Source organism: Oikopleura dioica, chromosome 2 (assembly GCF_907165135.1).
Source record: "Oikopleura dioica chromosome 2, OKI2018_I68_1.0, whole genome shotgun sequence".
Classification (NCBI taxonomy): Eukaryota; Metazoa; Chordata; class Appendicularia; order Copelata; family Oikopleuridae; genus Oikopleura; species Oikopleura dioica.
In genome coordinates, this window is record NC_137292.1 from 8,851,416 (window position 1) to 8,864,754 (window position 13,339).

The following is a 13,339-nucleotide window of genomic DNA, read 5'->3' on the forward strand; positions in this document are numbered from 1 at the left end:
GATTAAAATCAAAACTGAGGGAAAGAGTCTGAAAAACAGGCGAAAAGTAACGGCTAGTTGCGCGATTGAAATCTTAGCCGGAGCGCGAAACCACATCACAATACGCATCACTCCGTAGTTTTGTCACTTCACCGAAAGAGCACCTATTATTCCACTTTCACGATGGCTAGCAAGTTGAAGGAGCGCCAGTTTAGCTGGCAACCGACTTTGATTGAGGACTGGGGATTGGAAGAAGCGGATGAAGCGAGACCACTAGAGACTACAGAGAGCCCAGATAAGAGCAACGAACCGAGCGGAAACGTTAGAAAGAAGAAACTCTCCAATCAATTTGCCTTTGACATGGTAAAATATTCGACTAATAAAGAAAATAAATATTCGTAAAGGACATTTCTGAAATTGCGCGACCAGCCGAAGACCCGGAGGAAATCTTCGTCTTCTATGGACCATTGGACGAGTCGGAGTTTGAAACCGGCAGGTCGCTAACTGCTTGCTCGACTCCACGACCAGCGTCAACCGACGTTGACTGGCCCCCAGCGCCTGCGAGATGGTCTGATAGTAGCAGCCCTCAAGGTAATTTTCCCTCGATTTTACCCCGTTTTCAAGATTTTTAGAGCCTACCGGCCTCTCCGCTCCACCTAATAGCTCTGTGTCGAGTTCTGAGATCAACACTGCGGACCTTTTTGCGTCGTCGCAAGAATCATCGTCGATGGAAGATGAGTCCAACTCGGCCCCCCTCTTTGGAATCAGTGACGTCTCAACGCCAGAAAGTGAGTCCAACTCTGGCCCCATCGTTGGAATTACTGAGCTCACAACGCCAGAAAGTGAACCAACTAGCGACAATGTTTTCCACCAGAGCAGCCCTGCCCAGAATCAAAAATCGCCCTCATACTTTCAGTAAATCGCGATCATCCCTTCCACTATTATCAGTTAGTTTCTTATTCCTGCCGTCACATTCTTTATTAATACACTTTCGAAATTCTCGCAACTTTGATAGTTTATTAGTACTTTGAAGATAGGAAAAACTTAGTGAACAAGGAGTGGTGTTAATGGAAGCTCGGAGATTTTTTCAATAGTAATAATGGTCATGATAAAGTCGAAAATGCAGGATATATGTACAGGAATTTTAAAGACACTATGCATGTTTTTGAAGAATTTTAAGAGCATAATCCGGATCGAAGTTTGCTCGCTGAAGTGCTTTTTGGCAGATGTTTTCGGGAAAGACTTGATATAGTCGTTGAGTCTAAATGAGTCTGTAGTTGTAGAAAAATGACGGAAGAAACCTACCTTTAATTGTTTAATTGCCTTAAGGGGGTAGAAACAGCTTTTTTCCGAAAAAGGCGATTTTTGACCGGCGCTTCAGACAAGAGAATCTTACATTTTCAAATTTTCTCTTCAGGTTTAGATAGATACATCTTAGATCTAGGAACATCTCTCTCGAAATTTGTTTTAGTCATCAAGTTTTTGAGTAAGCGGGCTCAAAAGCAGCTCAACTCTCCGAAATTCTCGATTTTCGCAAATTTTTAAACACGTATATCTCGAGTCCCTTGATAGTTAAATATATTTCATTCATGTTTTTGTGAAGCTCAACCCTTTTTCTAGGAGCATTTATAAGGAGATTTCGTGAACATAAATAAATCTCAGGTTTTCTTTTATGTAGCTGCAGTCCAAAATCGAGAAAGCTGTTTCTACCCCCTTAAGGGTGTCCATATTTGTCCGTTCTAGGGCTTGTTTGATAGCAGCTTCGCTGGTAAATGGGCACTTTGCTGCAACACTGTCGATTTTCAGCCTCATCGCTTTTTGCTCAGTGATTGATTCTCGCTTTCGTCCTCTAGCAAAGATATCCCTTTCTTCCTCCCTTTCGGGAATGCTCTTCGGTTGTGAGTTTTCTTTCACTTCGGAAGTTGCGAAGGCGGAAACTGGCTGGTATTTCTGTCTTAATGCACTAACTGCATCAGAGGCTGACATAAATGCTAGTTTCGACATGTCGTTATTGATGGATTTCTCATTTTCTTTGGCTTTTTGATTGGGAATTCCTATTGATGTCTGACGGGAGGGTGGAATTACTTGAGCTGTTTTCTGTGGGCTGATCATTGAGTTGGCTCTTTTTGGAAGCGACGATCGCTTTTCTTGGTTTTCAAGGTCGAGGCGATGAGATGGAAAAGTGTTCATGCTTGATTGAGCTTTTCTCTCCAGCGTTCTAGAATAAAATTGTAGGTGCTTGATCTAATGTAAGGAAAACTTACGCTTCTCTCGGTGAAATGATAGTTGAGTTTGTTTCTTGATTATTTTTGACAGGGAAATTTCGTGGCGGCTTTGAAGGAATGATTTTTTCTTCGGAGATTTCTTCCCTTGACTCTGTCTCTGGTGGTGGAAAGCTTGGGACTTTATCTTGCGTTGGCGAGGAGAAATCAACCCAATCACGAGTTAAATTGTCATTTCTGACATTTTGTGGATTCTTTGTTTTTACGATCTCTAACGGAAGTTTCAGTGGAGACGATTCTTCGTTGATTGTTTCTCCAGGACTCTCTTTTCGTACTTCTTCGACTGGTATTGTAACTGGCTCAGAATCAGGCTTTGTGTTCTTTTTATTGAACCAGCTAAACGCATCCTCGAGGTTTATTTCTGGCTTCATTGATTTTTCCTCGTTTCTGGGAGAATACTTTGGCGCGAAGGGATTCGTATCTGAATTCAACCAGTTTGGCTGTTTTGTGGGAGACTGAGGCTCCGGAGTTTTACTTCTTTCTGCTATTGCGGGATATGAAGGTCGTATCGGTTGAGGCGTGATCGATCGATTTTCAGTGATGGGATTGAGGGGTCGAATGGAAGGGGTCAACACTGGAAAGGACACAGGAAAGTGATTCGATGAATCAGGCTTTTGAATGGGAACTAATGCTGAATCAGCAGTTGGGAATGACAATGAGAAATCAACAGGAAAGTGGTTGCTTCCAACGATATTTTGATTACCATTCTGCAGAAACTCTGGATTGTGGTTGAAAATATCTCGTGTCATTTGCCCTCCATCGGTAATGGTCAAGTTTGATGCTCTGTTGATCAATTCTAGCTCTTTTCCAAGCGCATCCATTTCGTCACTATCTTCGTCCGTTTCTGGAGTTACTTGGTAGACTTCGTTATAGTTGCTTGCGCTTTCTCTTGAGTTGGTTTCTGTGAGGTTTTGCGATGAATAAACCTCATTGTAGTAATTTTGATTTTGCGCCATTCTGCTGCCACTTCTCGTTACGTCGATACTCGATCCTCTATAGAAAGAGGCATCAGATTCAAAACTGTCGACCCTCTCTGAAGAGTAAATTCGAGGTTGCTTGTTTTCATCGTCAGACGAAGATTCGAATGAATCGTAGGTCCTGGTGATTTCAGGCTGAGGAGCTACTTTATTGCTTGATGCTCTGATTTGCCTTCCTATTTCTCTATGCATATCCTGGAATGATTTCGGTGGCGCTTTCGGAGTTGGTTGTTCTTTATAAACAGGTCTTTCCGCTAGCTCCTCGGAGAGAGAGCCGAGAAGATCCATCCCCTGCGCCGTAGGATTCACTTGATTTTGATTCGGCTCGGGTTGTTTTACCGAAACTGGGCCACTAACGGGCCTTGGTGGTGGCCGCCGTTTGGAGACAGTTTTCTTTGGAACAATCGGATTCTCCAATATGCTCGGGTCAATTTGATCCGCTTTGCCCCACGATGTTCCTCCCTTTCCATCTCCGTGAGCTGCATGGATGAAACTGTCCGGGACTGGCGCTGAAATGTCGCTTTTGCTGACTCGCGCTCGCCCCAAGGATCCTGCTTTGCTCCCTTTGGTCCCAACTGGTCCCAGGAGCGTCATAGAAATAGGACCGATGGCGAGGCTCGAAGAATTCTGAGCAAGAGCGATTCCTTCGCGAGTCTTGATAATGTGAACAGTATCACCAGCGTTGACCTTCAATCGATTAGGATCGCTGCATTGAGCGTTTACTTCTGCTTCTTTTGGCATTAGCTCGCTCAGAATCTTGTAAAGATCGCTGAAACTAGGCCGTAGTCGCGCATCGCTCAACCAGCATTTCTGAGCAACCACCCAAAAATCACTAGTGATTTTTCCTGGCTCGGCGAGTCGCTCGCCAATTTTCAGTTTTCGGACAATTTCGACCGCCTTTACGCCAGACCAAGGGGAGAGACCGTAGTTGAACATTTCCCATACAGTCACTCCAAAGGACCAGACATCGGATTTCTCCGAAAACGTTCTCTTCGTCAGCGATTCAAGGGAGCTCCAAGCGATTGGGATTTTGCGATCTTCCGACATAAGATATTCCCCGTTTTCATTCACTCTTCTCATTAATCCAAAATCGCCGACCTTGACTTCATTTTGGTTGTAAATCAAAATGTTGCGCAACGCAAGATCGCGATGGACAAACTTCTTTGAGGCCAAATAATCCATGCCTTTTGCAATTTGAACGGAAAACTCACACAATCGGAGGACGCTGAAATCACGCTGCTTTCTCAGTCGGGTTTGGAGAGATCCTCCTGGCGCGAGTTTCATCACCATCTTCAGCGGTTGGGAAAGGACGATTCCGTAAAGAGGGAGGAGATAACGATGGTCCAGCTCCGCCATGACACTGATTTCTTCGAAAAAGTCGTAAATTGCGTTCTTGTCCGCTTCATCGCCGAGCTAATCGAAAAATAATTAAATTCTTCTTGACGATTCACCAAAGATAGGAATTCAAGGAATTCGGAAAAGTACCTTGAGCGTTTTAATAGCGACATCGATTTTGCCGCCTGGGGAAGTCCATACGCCCTCGACGACGATTCCAAAAGTTCCATCTCCGAGTTTCTTTCCTTCCGCTAAGGAGGATGGGTTAATCAAGGCGCCTCTCTGGTCGATGGTTTTAACAGAGTTGCTGTGGTAATTCAGTGTTGGTAGATTCTTTCCATACTGAAAAATGACATTTAAAACAATAATTTCAGCTGGCTTCTAGTGGGACCTGTTTCAGATGTTTCTTATTCCGTTTCTTTTCTTTTTTCACCGCTGCAAGAAGCCGTCTTTGAGCAGGTTCAGATAATCCAATCGAGCTCAAGAAATTTGGAGTTACATGGTCGAAATGTTCCGGAAGAGTGATATCCGCATCCTGAATGAGTTTTTTAGTTTTTTATTGATTCTTTTGAAAAGCCAATTTTACCTTGAACTTGAGAAAGTAGTTTTCCAAGCGGACAGAGACCAATAAGTCACGCAGCCAAATACTATCCGTCATTCTTCTCTTTTTGCACTACTCATAACTTAGACTCCTAGTTTTAGAAAAAAGGTGTTGTTGCTTTCGCCCGATTTATTGTCTCTCCAAATATATGACCTTTCGCGTCATCTCTCGCTTTTCTGAAAAGAACAGCAACAATTAGCTCAATTATTTTTAATGAAGCCGTTGAAGGCCTCGATTAAAAAAGTACTCGTCAAAAAGTGACAAATCTGATGGATAGTGAGTCGTTTATGAATTCATGCCAGGAAGATTGAGTGTCTTTATTTTGAATGAGTAATTAGTTTATTGAAAGTTAAACAAGAAATCGAAAGGAATTTTCAATACTGGAACTTCGAAAAACATCAGTTTTACTTTTGGAACGGCTGTTTTACAGTGTTATTGAACAGTTAGTTGACTTAGAAACAGGTAGACTGAGTTGGAAAAAGGACTTCGGATTTCTTCTTCTTCGTTTTTAGCAAGAAGGAATGTTGTAGTGACCTTCGCTAGAAAGAAGTCGATGAGTTCGCAAGTGTTTCTCAGTGGTGCAAGCTGCAGGTGGAGTAGCTGGGACGCAAATTCCTTGCCAAGTGCCGTAGTCTTTAGTTCCAGTGCATTCGTCGAGGTATGGAAGGTCCAGATAGCCAGGAGCGTGAGATCCTCGGCTTTGGCCGATAAGCATAGGAGAGGCCTAAAAATTAATTCGATAAAACATTCAAAGGCGAAGAATCTTAATTTTTCTACAAAAATCAACTTAGACTTTGATTTTACCTGAAGAAGACCAACAAGGGCAGCAAAGATCTTCATTCTTTCTATCTCTATATTTTCTGAATTCTGAACCCGTCGTGTTTCTTGACTTCTCAAAGGCGCTAAAAGATCACAAGACCCTCTTCAATCAATGATTCATCCGATTTCAATCGCCGCTGGCTACTTTCAGGCGCCTACGTCATCTTCCCACACGGCGCGTCATTTGTGAAAAACGCCCACGCCAGTTTTTCTTCAAGGCGCATTTTTTTCCTTTTTTTGAACGAGATTTTTCGATGAGAAAATGATAGTTTATCGAGTGATGAAATTGTTGTGTTTTCTTTTCGTAAATCTGGCGAGAGCAAAGGATGAGTTCTTCTCTTCTTTCGCTCACATGGAGAAATTAATGGAAGAAGAGGAGATTTTAATCGAAGAAATTTCAGGTAAAATGAGACTTCAAATGTATTTTTTATTCAACAAAAAAGATTTGAAAGTCAAAATAGGATTCTTACTCTTCAATTTTCGCTTTTAGATTATCTTTCTTCGGAAATCCATCGACTGGACAAGCTCAAAACTGTGATTTCGACAATACAATCAGAACGCGGGTCATCCTCCTACCAAGACCACCTTTCCCATCCAGTCAATCAATATCGCCTGATCCGTCGTTTCACGAAAGAATGGGTAGATATCAACCGCCTCCTGGAGAACCCCGAAAATCCTCCCGAGTTCGAAGAATTGCTGCTCAACCACGACGAAATCACTGGGGCTGCTCAAGCGTTGTCCCGCCTTTCCGACGTCTACCAAATCGAACCAATTCATTTTGCGACGGGGAATGCCACCAGAAACGCTCCGCAGCTCTCGTTCGAAGATAGTTTCAAAATTGGTAACGCGCTTTACAACAAACAGGAGTACTATCACTGTACAAAGTGGATGCGAGCAGCGAGAGCGCTTATCCCCCAGCCGGACAATACTGTTTTCCCGAAATACAGTGACTTACTCGACTACGAAGCCTTCTGCTCCTCGCATAGTGGAAACACGCCGCGCGCGCTGGCCCTGACGGAAGAAATTTTAAAACGAAACGATCACAGCGAGCCAGAACGAATCGAAAGCAACTGGCGATATTACCAGAGCAAAATTTCAGACTTTGACAGCTTTCCAAACGATTATCTCGAGCGACCCAGCCATTATAACCCAGAAGAAAGACAAAGATACGAAGAACTTTGCCAGTTGGGCTATGATAACGAAAACATCCTCCGAGACAACAACGATGATGAACTTTCATGTTACTTTTTCAAAGGTCATGAAAATGACTTCTTCTCTCGATTGGGGCCATGGAAAGTGGAGGAAATCGCCAAGAAGCCTTATGTTGTTCGTTTCTATGAAATTCTTTACGAAGATGAAATTGATGCCCTCGAACGGTAAATTATCTCCTTTTTACACTTCGTTTCAACCTCGATTTCAAACACTGAAAATTCAGTCTTGGAGAAGAAAAACTCGCGCGAGCGACTGTATTCGATCCAGCAACACATAAACTCGTCAATGCCGACTACCGTGTTTCGAAATCAGCTTGGCTCAAAGACGAAGACTCCAAGATCGTCGCCACTTATAATCGACGTATTTCGCGACTGACAGGGCTCGATTTGGAGTACGCCGAGCAGCTGCAAATGTCAAACTACGGTATTGGCGGACAATACGAGCCGCATTTTGACTATTCTCGACGAGAATGGGACATTTACAACAACCGGCGAATCGCTACTTGGGTATGTTTTTCTTGATTGAAAACAACAATCGCTAACTGAAATTTAGCTTTCATATTTGACGACAGTCGAACAAGGCGGAGGAACAGTCTTCACAGAGCTCGGTCTCCATATTCGATCGATCAAGGGCTCGGCGGTTTTCTGGTACAATTTATTGCCAAATGGCTCTGGCGATGAAAGAACCCGGCACGCCGCTTGTCCCGTTTTAAGGTACACTCAGGGTTTTACGAGCAGATTAAACAATGATTTAACAGGGGCAACAAGTGGGTCTCGAATAAATGGATCCATGAATTCGGCAACGAATGGAATCGACGATGCCGCCTCGACGAGGAAGCTGACAATCTTTTCCTATAAAAAGACCAAGTTTTAGAATATTTAAATCGCAATCTTTGAAACCCTTATTGACCTATCTTCCAAACCAAGCAACTTACAATCTGTTACACATGTCTACTTTCCCTCTACTGACTTACACAACTTGATATCTTGCCTTATCTTTGCTTCAACAACATAATTTCTTCAAGCCATATTAGTCCCAATCCTTCATTTTCTACTTTTAGACAGAGAAATCCGTAAATTCTTCCCGAACTCATCGATAAAACTCGGTAGGTAAAATTGCATGCACCCTCCTCATGTCATGAACATCACTGTTAGTTATCAATTTGTGTTGTCGTTTGTTCGACCATTCTTCTTTTAACAGTTAATTTTCATAGCGAAAAAGAGAGAGAGAGTCCTCGTGAGTCCCCAGAAGCTATGAAAAACAGTGAGAAAACAGAAACCAGAACTAGAAAAATAAGAAATAGAAAAAGCCGCCGAAGAAGCGCAGAAATCGCAAAGTCATCTTTTGAGAATACAGAAAACATGAATTTTTGATTGACTGAGTGAGAAACCCAGAAAATGAAGAAAGCTAAAGAAACTAGAAACATGAAAATTGAAAGAGTGAGGTCCGGAAGACGAAAAAGAAAAATACTTTTTACATGGCCATTTTGCACAATTACGTTTAAGAAGATAAAGATTTAGGAATAAATCAAGCAGCAAGAATCATGGGTGGCTCCAGAGAACGTTCGCTAAGCCACGATTCCGACAGCAGGTAAAACTTCGTAGTCAATTATTTTCCTTACTAAAATCATAGAAGACGTTCCCGCTCGTACTCGCGAGGTCGCAGAAGCAGATCTCGATCGGGGCGACGAAGCCGATCCCCTGATCGACGAAGAAGATCTCGAAGTGACTCCCGGGGATCGCACCGCGGATCTCGACGAAGCCGATCTGCTTCTCCATCCAAGTACCGAAAGCAGCGACACTTTGGCGATCGAAACGATCCCAACAAATCTCGATGCTTAGGTAAACTCCCACTACCATACTTTTTCTCATCATTTTCAAAGGTGTTTTCAACCTTGGCCGAAGAACAACTGAAGACGAGTTCCGACGAACCTTCGAGCGATATGGAAAACTCGAGGTAAAAGTTCTTTTTTCAATGTCATTCCTCCTTTTTCTAGAGTTGCAAACTCGTTTACGACCAGAAGCGAGAAGAATCCCGAGGCTTCGGCTTCGTCACTTTCGAAAATATTGAAGACGCGATCTACGCCAAGAAAGATGCCACAGGCATGGACATCAGCGGTCATGAGTACGAGTCTTTCTTTCACTTTCCCTTCTTAACTTCGTTTAGAATCCGAATCGATTACAGTATCACCAAGCGAGCTCACAGCCCTACTCCTGGTTGCTACATGGGATCGAAGGGTGGCAGAGGCGATCGACGAGGTAAATAACGCCTTCTTTTTTTTCGTTACTCATTCTTTATTAGGTTACCGACGATCCCGCAGCCGTGACCGCTACTCTCGCCGATCTCGCTACAGCCGAAGCCGATCTCGGGAGCGAAGACGGTCTCCCTCGCCTTACCGCCGCCGATCGCCATCCCCTTACTACTCTTCCCGACGAAGCCGATCCCGCTCTCGCTAAAACACGATTTTGTCCATTGCCCTTCTTGTTAATTCTTGATCTTTTAGGCTAATCATTATTCTGAACTCCTGTCGCATCAAACTAAATCCCAAAAACACCCTCAAGTCTCCTGTCTCGCTCAATTATTTTAACCCTGAATAGCAAGTAAACAGTAGGATCATCCTGTCAGTACTGATGTTTGAAAGTTACTTTTACTGAAGTTGGCGAGCATTAAAGCGTAGTTACAGTAATTACAGCTCTATTTTTCCTTTTACGAACTTACACAGCCATTTAAAATTTCAATAAAATTGAGTCCATGAGGATTACCGTCGGATTTTTACTGTAGAATGGATCCAGTTTCTTACAGCGGTGATGCGCAGACACGCAGAGAGCAAAAGAAAAAGTTCCTCGAACGAGCAACTCGCTCATCGTTAGAAATCATGGAGCTATCACTTTATTTGTACCTCTATTACAGAAGCATTTACGCAGAGGAGCTGTTTCGAAGCGTCCGCAGATTCAGGAAAAGGTCAGAAATCAAGGAAAAGCAGTTAAAACCCTCACTTTTTGTTGATCTTTGTAAAAGCGTGATCGTTAAAGAATGTATTTCGCCAGAAGTGCGGGACTACGTCAACCAAGCATTGAAACCTGCGGAAGAACTCATTCAAAATGGACAATTGCGGGGAGTTCACTGCGTCATTTCGACATCTGATGGGATGGAAATAGAACGGCTCTGCTTTGATCTCAAGGATCCAAAAGATCTGGAAGGGCAAACAAGCAGCTTCTTTCAGCACGCCAGATCTCGTAAGAGCCCTTTTCAAACTAAAAATAACTTCTTTAACTTAGATGAAATGGAGAAGTACTACCAAATATTTCTGAAAAAGATCCAAGGGGAGGAAGAAATCAGAAATGTCTACGCTGAAGCGAGTTATCATTTCACTCGTTTGTTGTCAACCCTTGCTTTGCTGAGAGATTTACCGGAGCAGCACAACTGGCATTTGGAATACAAAGTAAAGGGAAAAGATGATTATCTGAAGATTTCAGATGAGAGTGGCCGATCATTAGTACCAGTTGCTTCCAGGAATGGATTTGATCGCAAAAACTAGCTAAAATTAATAAAATTAGGTTCTTTTCCTTTGAAAGCCAGTCTTATCCAAGAATAGAAAACGCGAAAATGAAGCAATTAAACCGATTTCTTCAAACTTTTATGGATTTATTCAAATGGAGTCCTGTGTTTGTCTAAAACCCCTTATGTAAAACTCATTTTTCTCTTTCATTGCCAAAACAGATATTTTCATTTTCAACACCCAATACAGATTTTTGCTTTTTTATAATTTATTTTTTTTGCTTTTCAGTCGTACATTTCATTAGATGTAAGTTTTGTAACGGTTTTCTGTCTTCGTAACAGGGACGATGATTTGATTGTTGGTCTTGGGGATGATTCTTCGATCTCGCAATTTGAAAATTTCAGATCGTCTTTGGCGGCTGATTTGCTGAGCTCGCGGGATCGAAGTTGTAGAAATGTTGCGTTTCTTGATATTTTTTCGATCTCTTCTGATAGGGATATTCTTCTTTGCAAAGCGGCAAAACCTTTGCTTTGAAGGATAAGCGATTGGGATGAAGGTTCCAAAGTCGGATTTCGCGTCGAGCTCTTCTAGGGAGCTTGTTCTTGCTCTTTTTCGGGTCGTAGTAGGGAGGAAACAGCTTAGTAAGTTCAACATTTTTATTGATTTATGAGTAAGGACTGAGATTTGTCCGGTTTTATAGCTGTTCAATTTCCGGCGCCCGATAGTGGCCGCAGCTGATTCTCAGCTTTGGAACTCCGGCAGCTGTGACTGCTCGATAAAGATCTCCCCTTTGAGCAAAACGTAATTGATTTCTCGTGATCAGCATGGAACAGTAATATCCTGCCAAGATCTGATAAATCAATCAAGAAGGAAAATGAAATGTGTGGTACAAACGCTAGAAAATTACTTCCTTTGAGGAATGTCTTGGGAATCGAGCGGGATAACCCTTGATGAAATTGACGAAAATTTCCTTTTAGACGGTAAAAAGAATGTCTCGATCGGAATCACATGCACAGAATATTGACTTCGTCAGCAACAAGTGGGAAGCGGTCAATAATCATGTCATGGGCATCAGGTACAGAAGTCCTCCTCGATCCTGGGAGATATTTCTTTTTCAGACAAATCAAGACGCGGTTCGCTGGGAAACCCTACCGAGCAGTGTTCTACGATCCAAGAGAAGACAACGAAAACATCAGCAAAGGTAGAAAACGCCATTTTCAAGCCCAAATAATGCGGGTTTTAGACTTTGTCCCATTCGATATTTCAAAACTGACGATGAAATCAGATTCGTCCTGACTATAACCGTCAAAAAGATCTTTCGTTTTTTCTTTGTAATTTTTGCTCCTACTGTCGACTGCCCTCCCTCGTAGATGTTGAAACAACCGGCAAATGCTCCCAGAATATCGAATTTCTGAATGTTCTATTTTCTTACTTTACTCCCTTTACCATCCATTATTTCAAATTTTTCCTGCTCGTAACTTTCTGTAGCCCCGTTTTACAGATTTTCTTCGACTTTTTTTCATTTTTTTTTCTTTGAATAGACATGTCACTGCGATAAATAAAACTAAAATTCTTTAAAGAAATGAACGAAATCGCATAAATGCGATATTCAATCGTTTTTTCGTCGAATCAGAATGTTGAGCAGCAATATTTTTTGTTTTGAAAAGTAGTCTAAGTTCCAAAATAGCGGTCTCCGAAATTTCCGAAGCCAGGAATGATTCGTCCGCTTTCAGCGTCGTATTCTGGGTCGAGGGTAGCAGTGATGATTTTTACTTTAGGGAAGGCGTAGCTTATCGCTTGTGCACCACAGTTGGCCATAAGCAACGATACTAATAAAATATTTTCTTCTTGAAAGTCGTGATCTAGCAAAACTCTGAAAACCCGATCTTTTATTGAGTCCTACTTGATTATTCCGTGACCAAATTATTGAAATTATCGAAATGAGAGCGGTTCCTGATTGCCATCATAGCAGCATGACCAGTACTGATCGTTGCATCCATTAAAATGACAAAGTTTTTCCGCGAGCTTTGCGGAACTCGGCAGTAGTGGAGACAGGGCGAGCCGAACTCGTCATTTTGAATTAGAATCTTTCCTATTCTGATGTCTTTTGTCACCTAAAGTGATGTTAAAAAAGTTTTCTTTCATTCAGATGCAAATGGTAGCTATCTTGAAATGATACCTTCATAAGAGCTTTTTCCATGGTTTCTCCAGCTCTAAGAATTGAAATGCCACAAAGGCCCTTTGTAAGTTTTCTAAGCCTTTCTTGAATCGATTAACATCTAAGCTGGTATTTTTCAAAACTTTCCTGACCGGCGAATCTTTTTCCTTGATAGGGAATCTTCTCCGTACTATCCCTCGGTTCGAGAGTTATTTCAACTTCCCTATGTGGCAGAAAATTAAGCGCATACTCGAATGTCAATCGCATAAGCCGCTCTGCGTAGAAAATAAAATCATCCCTCGTCGTTTCTTCGTTTCTCAACAATGTTTGGATTGCTATGATTTGATTGTTGACGGGCAAAACGTATAGGTTGGAAGGCTTGTGGGCGCTTGTCATGCTCACGAGCTCATCGTAACTAGTTTTGATGTGTCTGGCTTCTAGTTGGCGTTTTATATGCTGAAAGTAGTTTTTGAGAAG

At 42.3% G+C, this 13,339-nt stretch overlaps 7 protein-coding genes and 1 long non-coding RNA gene across 9 annotated transcripts in view; 5 read left to right on the forward strand and 3 right to left on the reverse strand.

Moving 5' to 3' along the window:
- Positions 1 to 13,339, forward strand: part of LOC145699408 (uncharacterized) — a 47,005-nt gene that overhangs the window by 29,859 nt on the left and 3,807 nt on the right. Inside the window, exons 1-3 of one of the 2 annotated variants that reach the window (XM_081776680.1) lie at positions 11,669 to 11,779; positions 11,823 to 11,905; positions 11,948 to 12,281. In XM_081776680.1, the coding sequence (XP_081632806.1) occupies positions 11,694 to 11,779; positions 11,823 to 11,905; positions 11,948 to 12,000 (222 nt within the window). In that variant the 5' untranslated portion in view covers positions 11,669 to 11,693 and the 3' untranslated portion in view covers positions 12,001 to 12,281. Of the gene's footprint in view, positions 1 to 11,668; positions 11,780 to 11,822; positions 11,906 to 11,947; positions 12,282 to 13,339 lie in introns of those variants that run through there. The other variant, XM_081776679.1, reaches the window with a different exon arrangement.
- On the forward strand, positions 93 to 985 carry LOC145700092 (uncharacterized). The gene is made up of 3 exons (XM_081777351.1): positions 93 to 342; positions 384 to 570; positions 612 to 985. Exons 1-3 carry the CDS (start codon positions 163 to 165, stop codon positions 896 to 898), a joined length of 654 nt encoding a protein of 217 aa, XP_081633477.1. The 5' UTR covers positions 93 to 162; the 3' UTR covers positions 899 to 985.
- Positions 963 to 5,358, reverse strand: LOC145700088 (uncharacterized). The gene is made up of 7 exons (XM_081777347.1): positions 5,160 to 5,358; positions 4,965 to 5,108; positions 4,724 to 4,915; positions 2,244 to 4,651; positions 1,692 to 2,197; positions 1,285 to 1,301; positions 963 to 1,240 (listed from the first exon to the last, which is right to left on the reverse strand). Exons 1-7 carry the CDS (start codon positions 5,229 to 5,231, stop codon positions 1,133 to 1,135), a joined length of 3,447 nt encoding a protein of 1,148 aa, XP_081633473.1. The 5' UTR covers positions 5,232 to 5,358; the 3' UTR covers positions 963 to 1,132.
- Positions 5,520 to 6,131, reverse strand: LOC145700093 (uncharacterized). Its single transcript, XR_014134148.1, has 2 exons — positions 5,979 to 6,131; positions 5,520 to 5,898 (listed from the first exon to the last, which is right to left on the reverse strand). It is a non-coding gene; the product is annotated as an uncharacterized LOC145700093 (long non-coding RNA).
- On the forward strand, positions 6,194 to 8,234 carry LOC145700089 (prolyl 4-hydroxylase subunit alpha-2-like). Its single transcript, XM_081777348.1, has 5 exons — positions 6,194 to 6,394; positions 6,484 to 7,369; positions 7,429 to 7,711; positions 7,758 to 7,918; positions 7,963 to 8,234. The coding sequence occupies exons 1-5, from the start codon at positions 6,256 to 6,258 to the stop codon at positions 8,060 to 8,062; spliced, it is 1,569 nt and encodes a 522-aa protein (XP_081633474.1). The 5' UTR covers positions 6,194 to 6,255; the 3' UTR covers positions 8,063 to 8,234.
- On the forward strand, positions 8,235 to 9,961 carry LOC145700091 (transformer-2 protein homolog beta-like). Its single transcript, XM_081777350.1, has 7 exons — positions 8,235 to 8,310; positions 8,726 to 8,795; positions 8,838 to 9,046; positions 9,088 to 9,161; positions 9,202 to 9,329; positions 9,372 to 9,463; positions 9,507 to 9,961. Exons 2-7 carry the CDS (start codon positions 8,749 to 8,751, stop codon positions 9,659 to 9,661), a joined length of 705 nt encoding a protein of 234 aa, XP_081633476.1. The 5' UTR covers positions 8,235 to 8,310; positions 8,726 to 8,748; the 3' UTR covers positions 9,662 to 9,961.
- LOC145700090 (uncharacterized) lies at positions 9,988 to 10,971 on the forward strand. The gene is made up of 2 exons (XM_081777349.1): positions 9,988 to 10,441; positions 10,484 to 10,971. The coding sequence occupies exons 1-2, from the start codon at positions 9,988 to 9,990 to the stop codon at positions 10,741 to 10,743; spliced, it is 714 nt and encodes a 237-aa protein (XP_081633475.1). The 3' UTR covers positions 10,744 to 10,971.
- LOC145700707 (uridine-cytidine kinase-like 1) lies at positions 12,376 to 12,995 on the reverse strand. Its single transcript, XM_081778032.1, has 3 exons — positions 12,884 to 12,995; positions 12,653 to 12,818; positions 12,376 to 12,566 (listed from the first exon to the last, which is right to left on the reverse strand). The coding sequence occupies exons 1-3, from the start codon at positions 12,902 to 12,904 to the stop codon at positions 12,376 to 12,378; spliced, it is 378 nt and encodes a 125-aa protein (XP_081634158.1). The 5' UTR covers positions 12,905 to 12,995.

What these genes read in the sequence shown, in the direction of transcription:
- LOC145700089 (XM_081777348.1), top strand. Translation starts at nt 6,256, where the DNA reads ATGATAGTTTATCGAGTGATGAAATTGTTGTGTTTTCTTTTCGTAAAT. An exon ending in TTTAATCGAAGAAATTTCAG is followed by an intron (nt 6,395 to 6,483) that starts GTAAAATGAGAC and finishes TTTCGCTTTTAG; the next exon opens with ATTATCTTTCTTCGGAAATC. An exon ending in GAAATTGATGCCCTCGAACG is followed by an intron (nt 7,370 to 7,428) that starts GTAAATTATCTC and finishes CTGAAAATTCAG; the next exon opens with TCTTGGAGAAGAAAAACTCG.
- LOC145700088 (XM_081777347.1), bottom strand. Translation starts at nt 5,231, where the DNA reads ATGACGGATAGTATTTGGCTGCGTGACTTATTGGTCTCTGTCCGCTTG. An exon ending in ACTACTTTCTCAAGTTCAAG is followed by an intron (nt 5,109 to 5,159) that starts GTAAAATTGGCT and finishes AAACTCATTCAG; the next exon opens with GATGCGGATATCACTCTTCC. An exon ending in ATAAGAAACATCTGAAACAG is followed by an intron (nt 4,916 to 4,964) that starts GTCCCACTAGAA and finishes GTCATTTTTCAG; the next exon opens with TATGGAAAGAATCTACCAAC.
- LOC145700090 (XM_081777349.1), top strand. Translation starts at nt 9,988, where the DNA reads ATGGATCCAGTTTCTTACAGCGGTGATGCGCAGACACGCAGAGAGCAA. An exon ending in CTTTCAGCACGCCAGATCTC is followed by an intron (nt 10,442 to 10,483) that starts GTAAGAGCCCTT and finishes TCTTTAACTTAG; the next exon opens with ATGAAATGGAGAAGTACTAC.
- LOC145700091 (XM_081777350.1), top strand. Translation starts at nt 8,749, where the DNA reads ATGGGTGGCTCCAGAGAACGTTCGCTAAGCCACGATTCCGACAGCAG. An exon ending in AGCCACGATTCCGACAGCAG is followed by an intron (nt 8,796 to 8,837) that starts GTAAAACTTCGT and finishes CTAAAATCATAG; the next exon opens with AAGACGTTCCCGCTCGTACT. An exon ending in TGGCAGAGGCGATCGACGAG is followed by an intron (nt 9,464 to 9,506) that starts GTAAATAACGCC and finishes ATTCTTTATTAG; the next exon opens with GTTACCGACGATCCCGCAGC.
- LOC145700092 (XM_081777351.1), top strand. Translation starts at nt 163, where the DNA reads ATGGCTAGCAAGTTGAAGGAGCGCCAGTTTAGCTGGCAACCGACTTTG. An exon ending in ATCAATTTGCCTTTGACATG is followed by an intron (nt 343 to 383) that starts GTAAAATATTCG and finishes ATATTCGTAAAG; the next exon opens with GACATTTCTGAAATTGCGCG. An exon ending in TGATAGTAGCAGCCCTCAAG is followed by an intron (nt 571 to 611) that starts GTAATTTTCCCT and finishes CAAGATTTTTAG; the next exon opens with AGCCTACCGGCCTCTCCGCT.
- LOC145700707 (XM_081778032.1), bottom strand. Translation starts at nt 12,904, where the DNA reads ATGGAAAAAGCTCTTATGAAG. An exon ending in TGGAAAAAGCTCTTATGAAG is followed by an intron (nt 12,819 to 12,883) that starts GTATCATTTCAA and finishes ACATCACTTTAG; the next exon opens with GTGACAAAAGACATCAGAAT. An exon ending in TATGATGGCAATCAGGAACC is followed by an intron (nt 12,567 to 12,652) that starts GCTCTCATTTCG and finishes GAGTTTTGCTAG; the next exon opens with ATCACGACTTTCAAGAAGAA.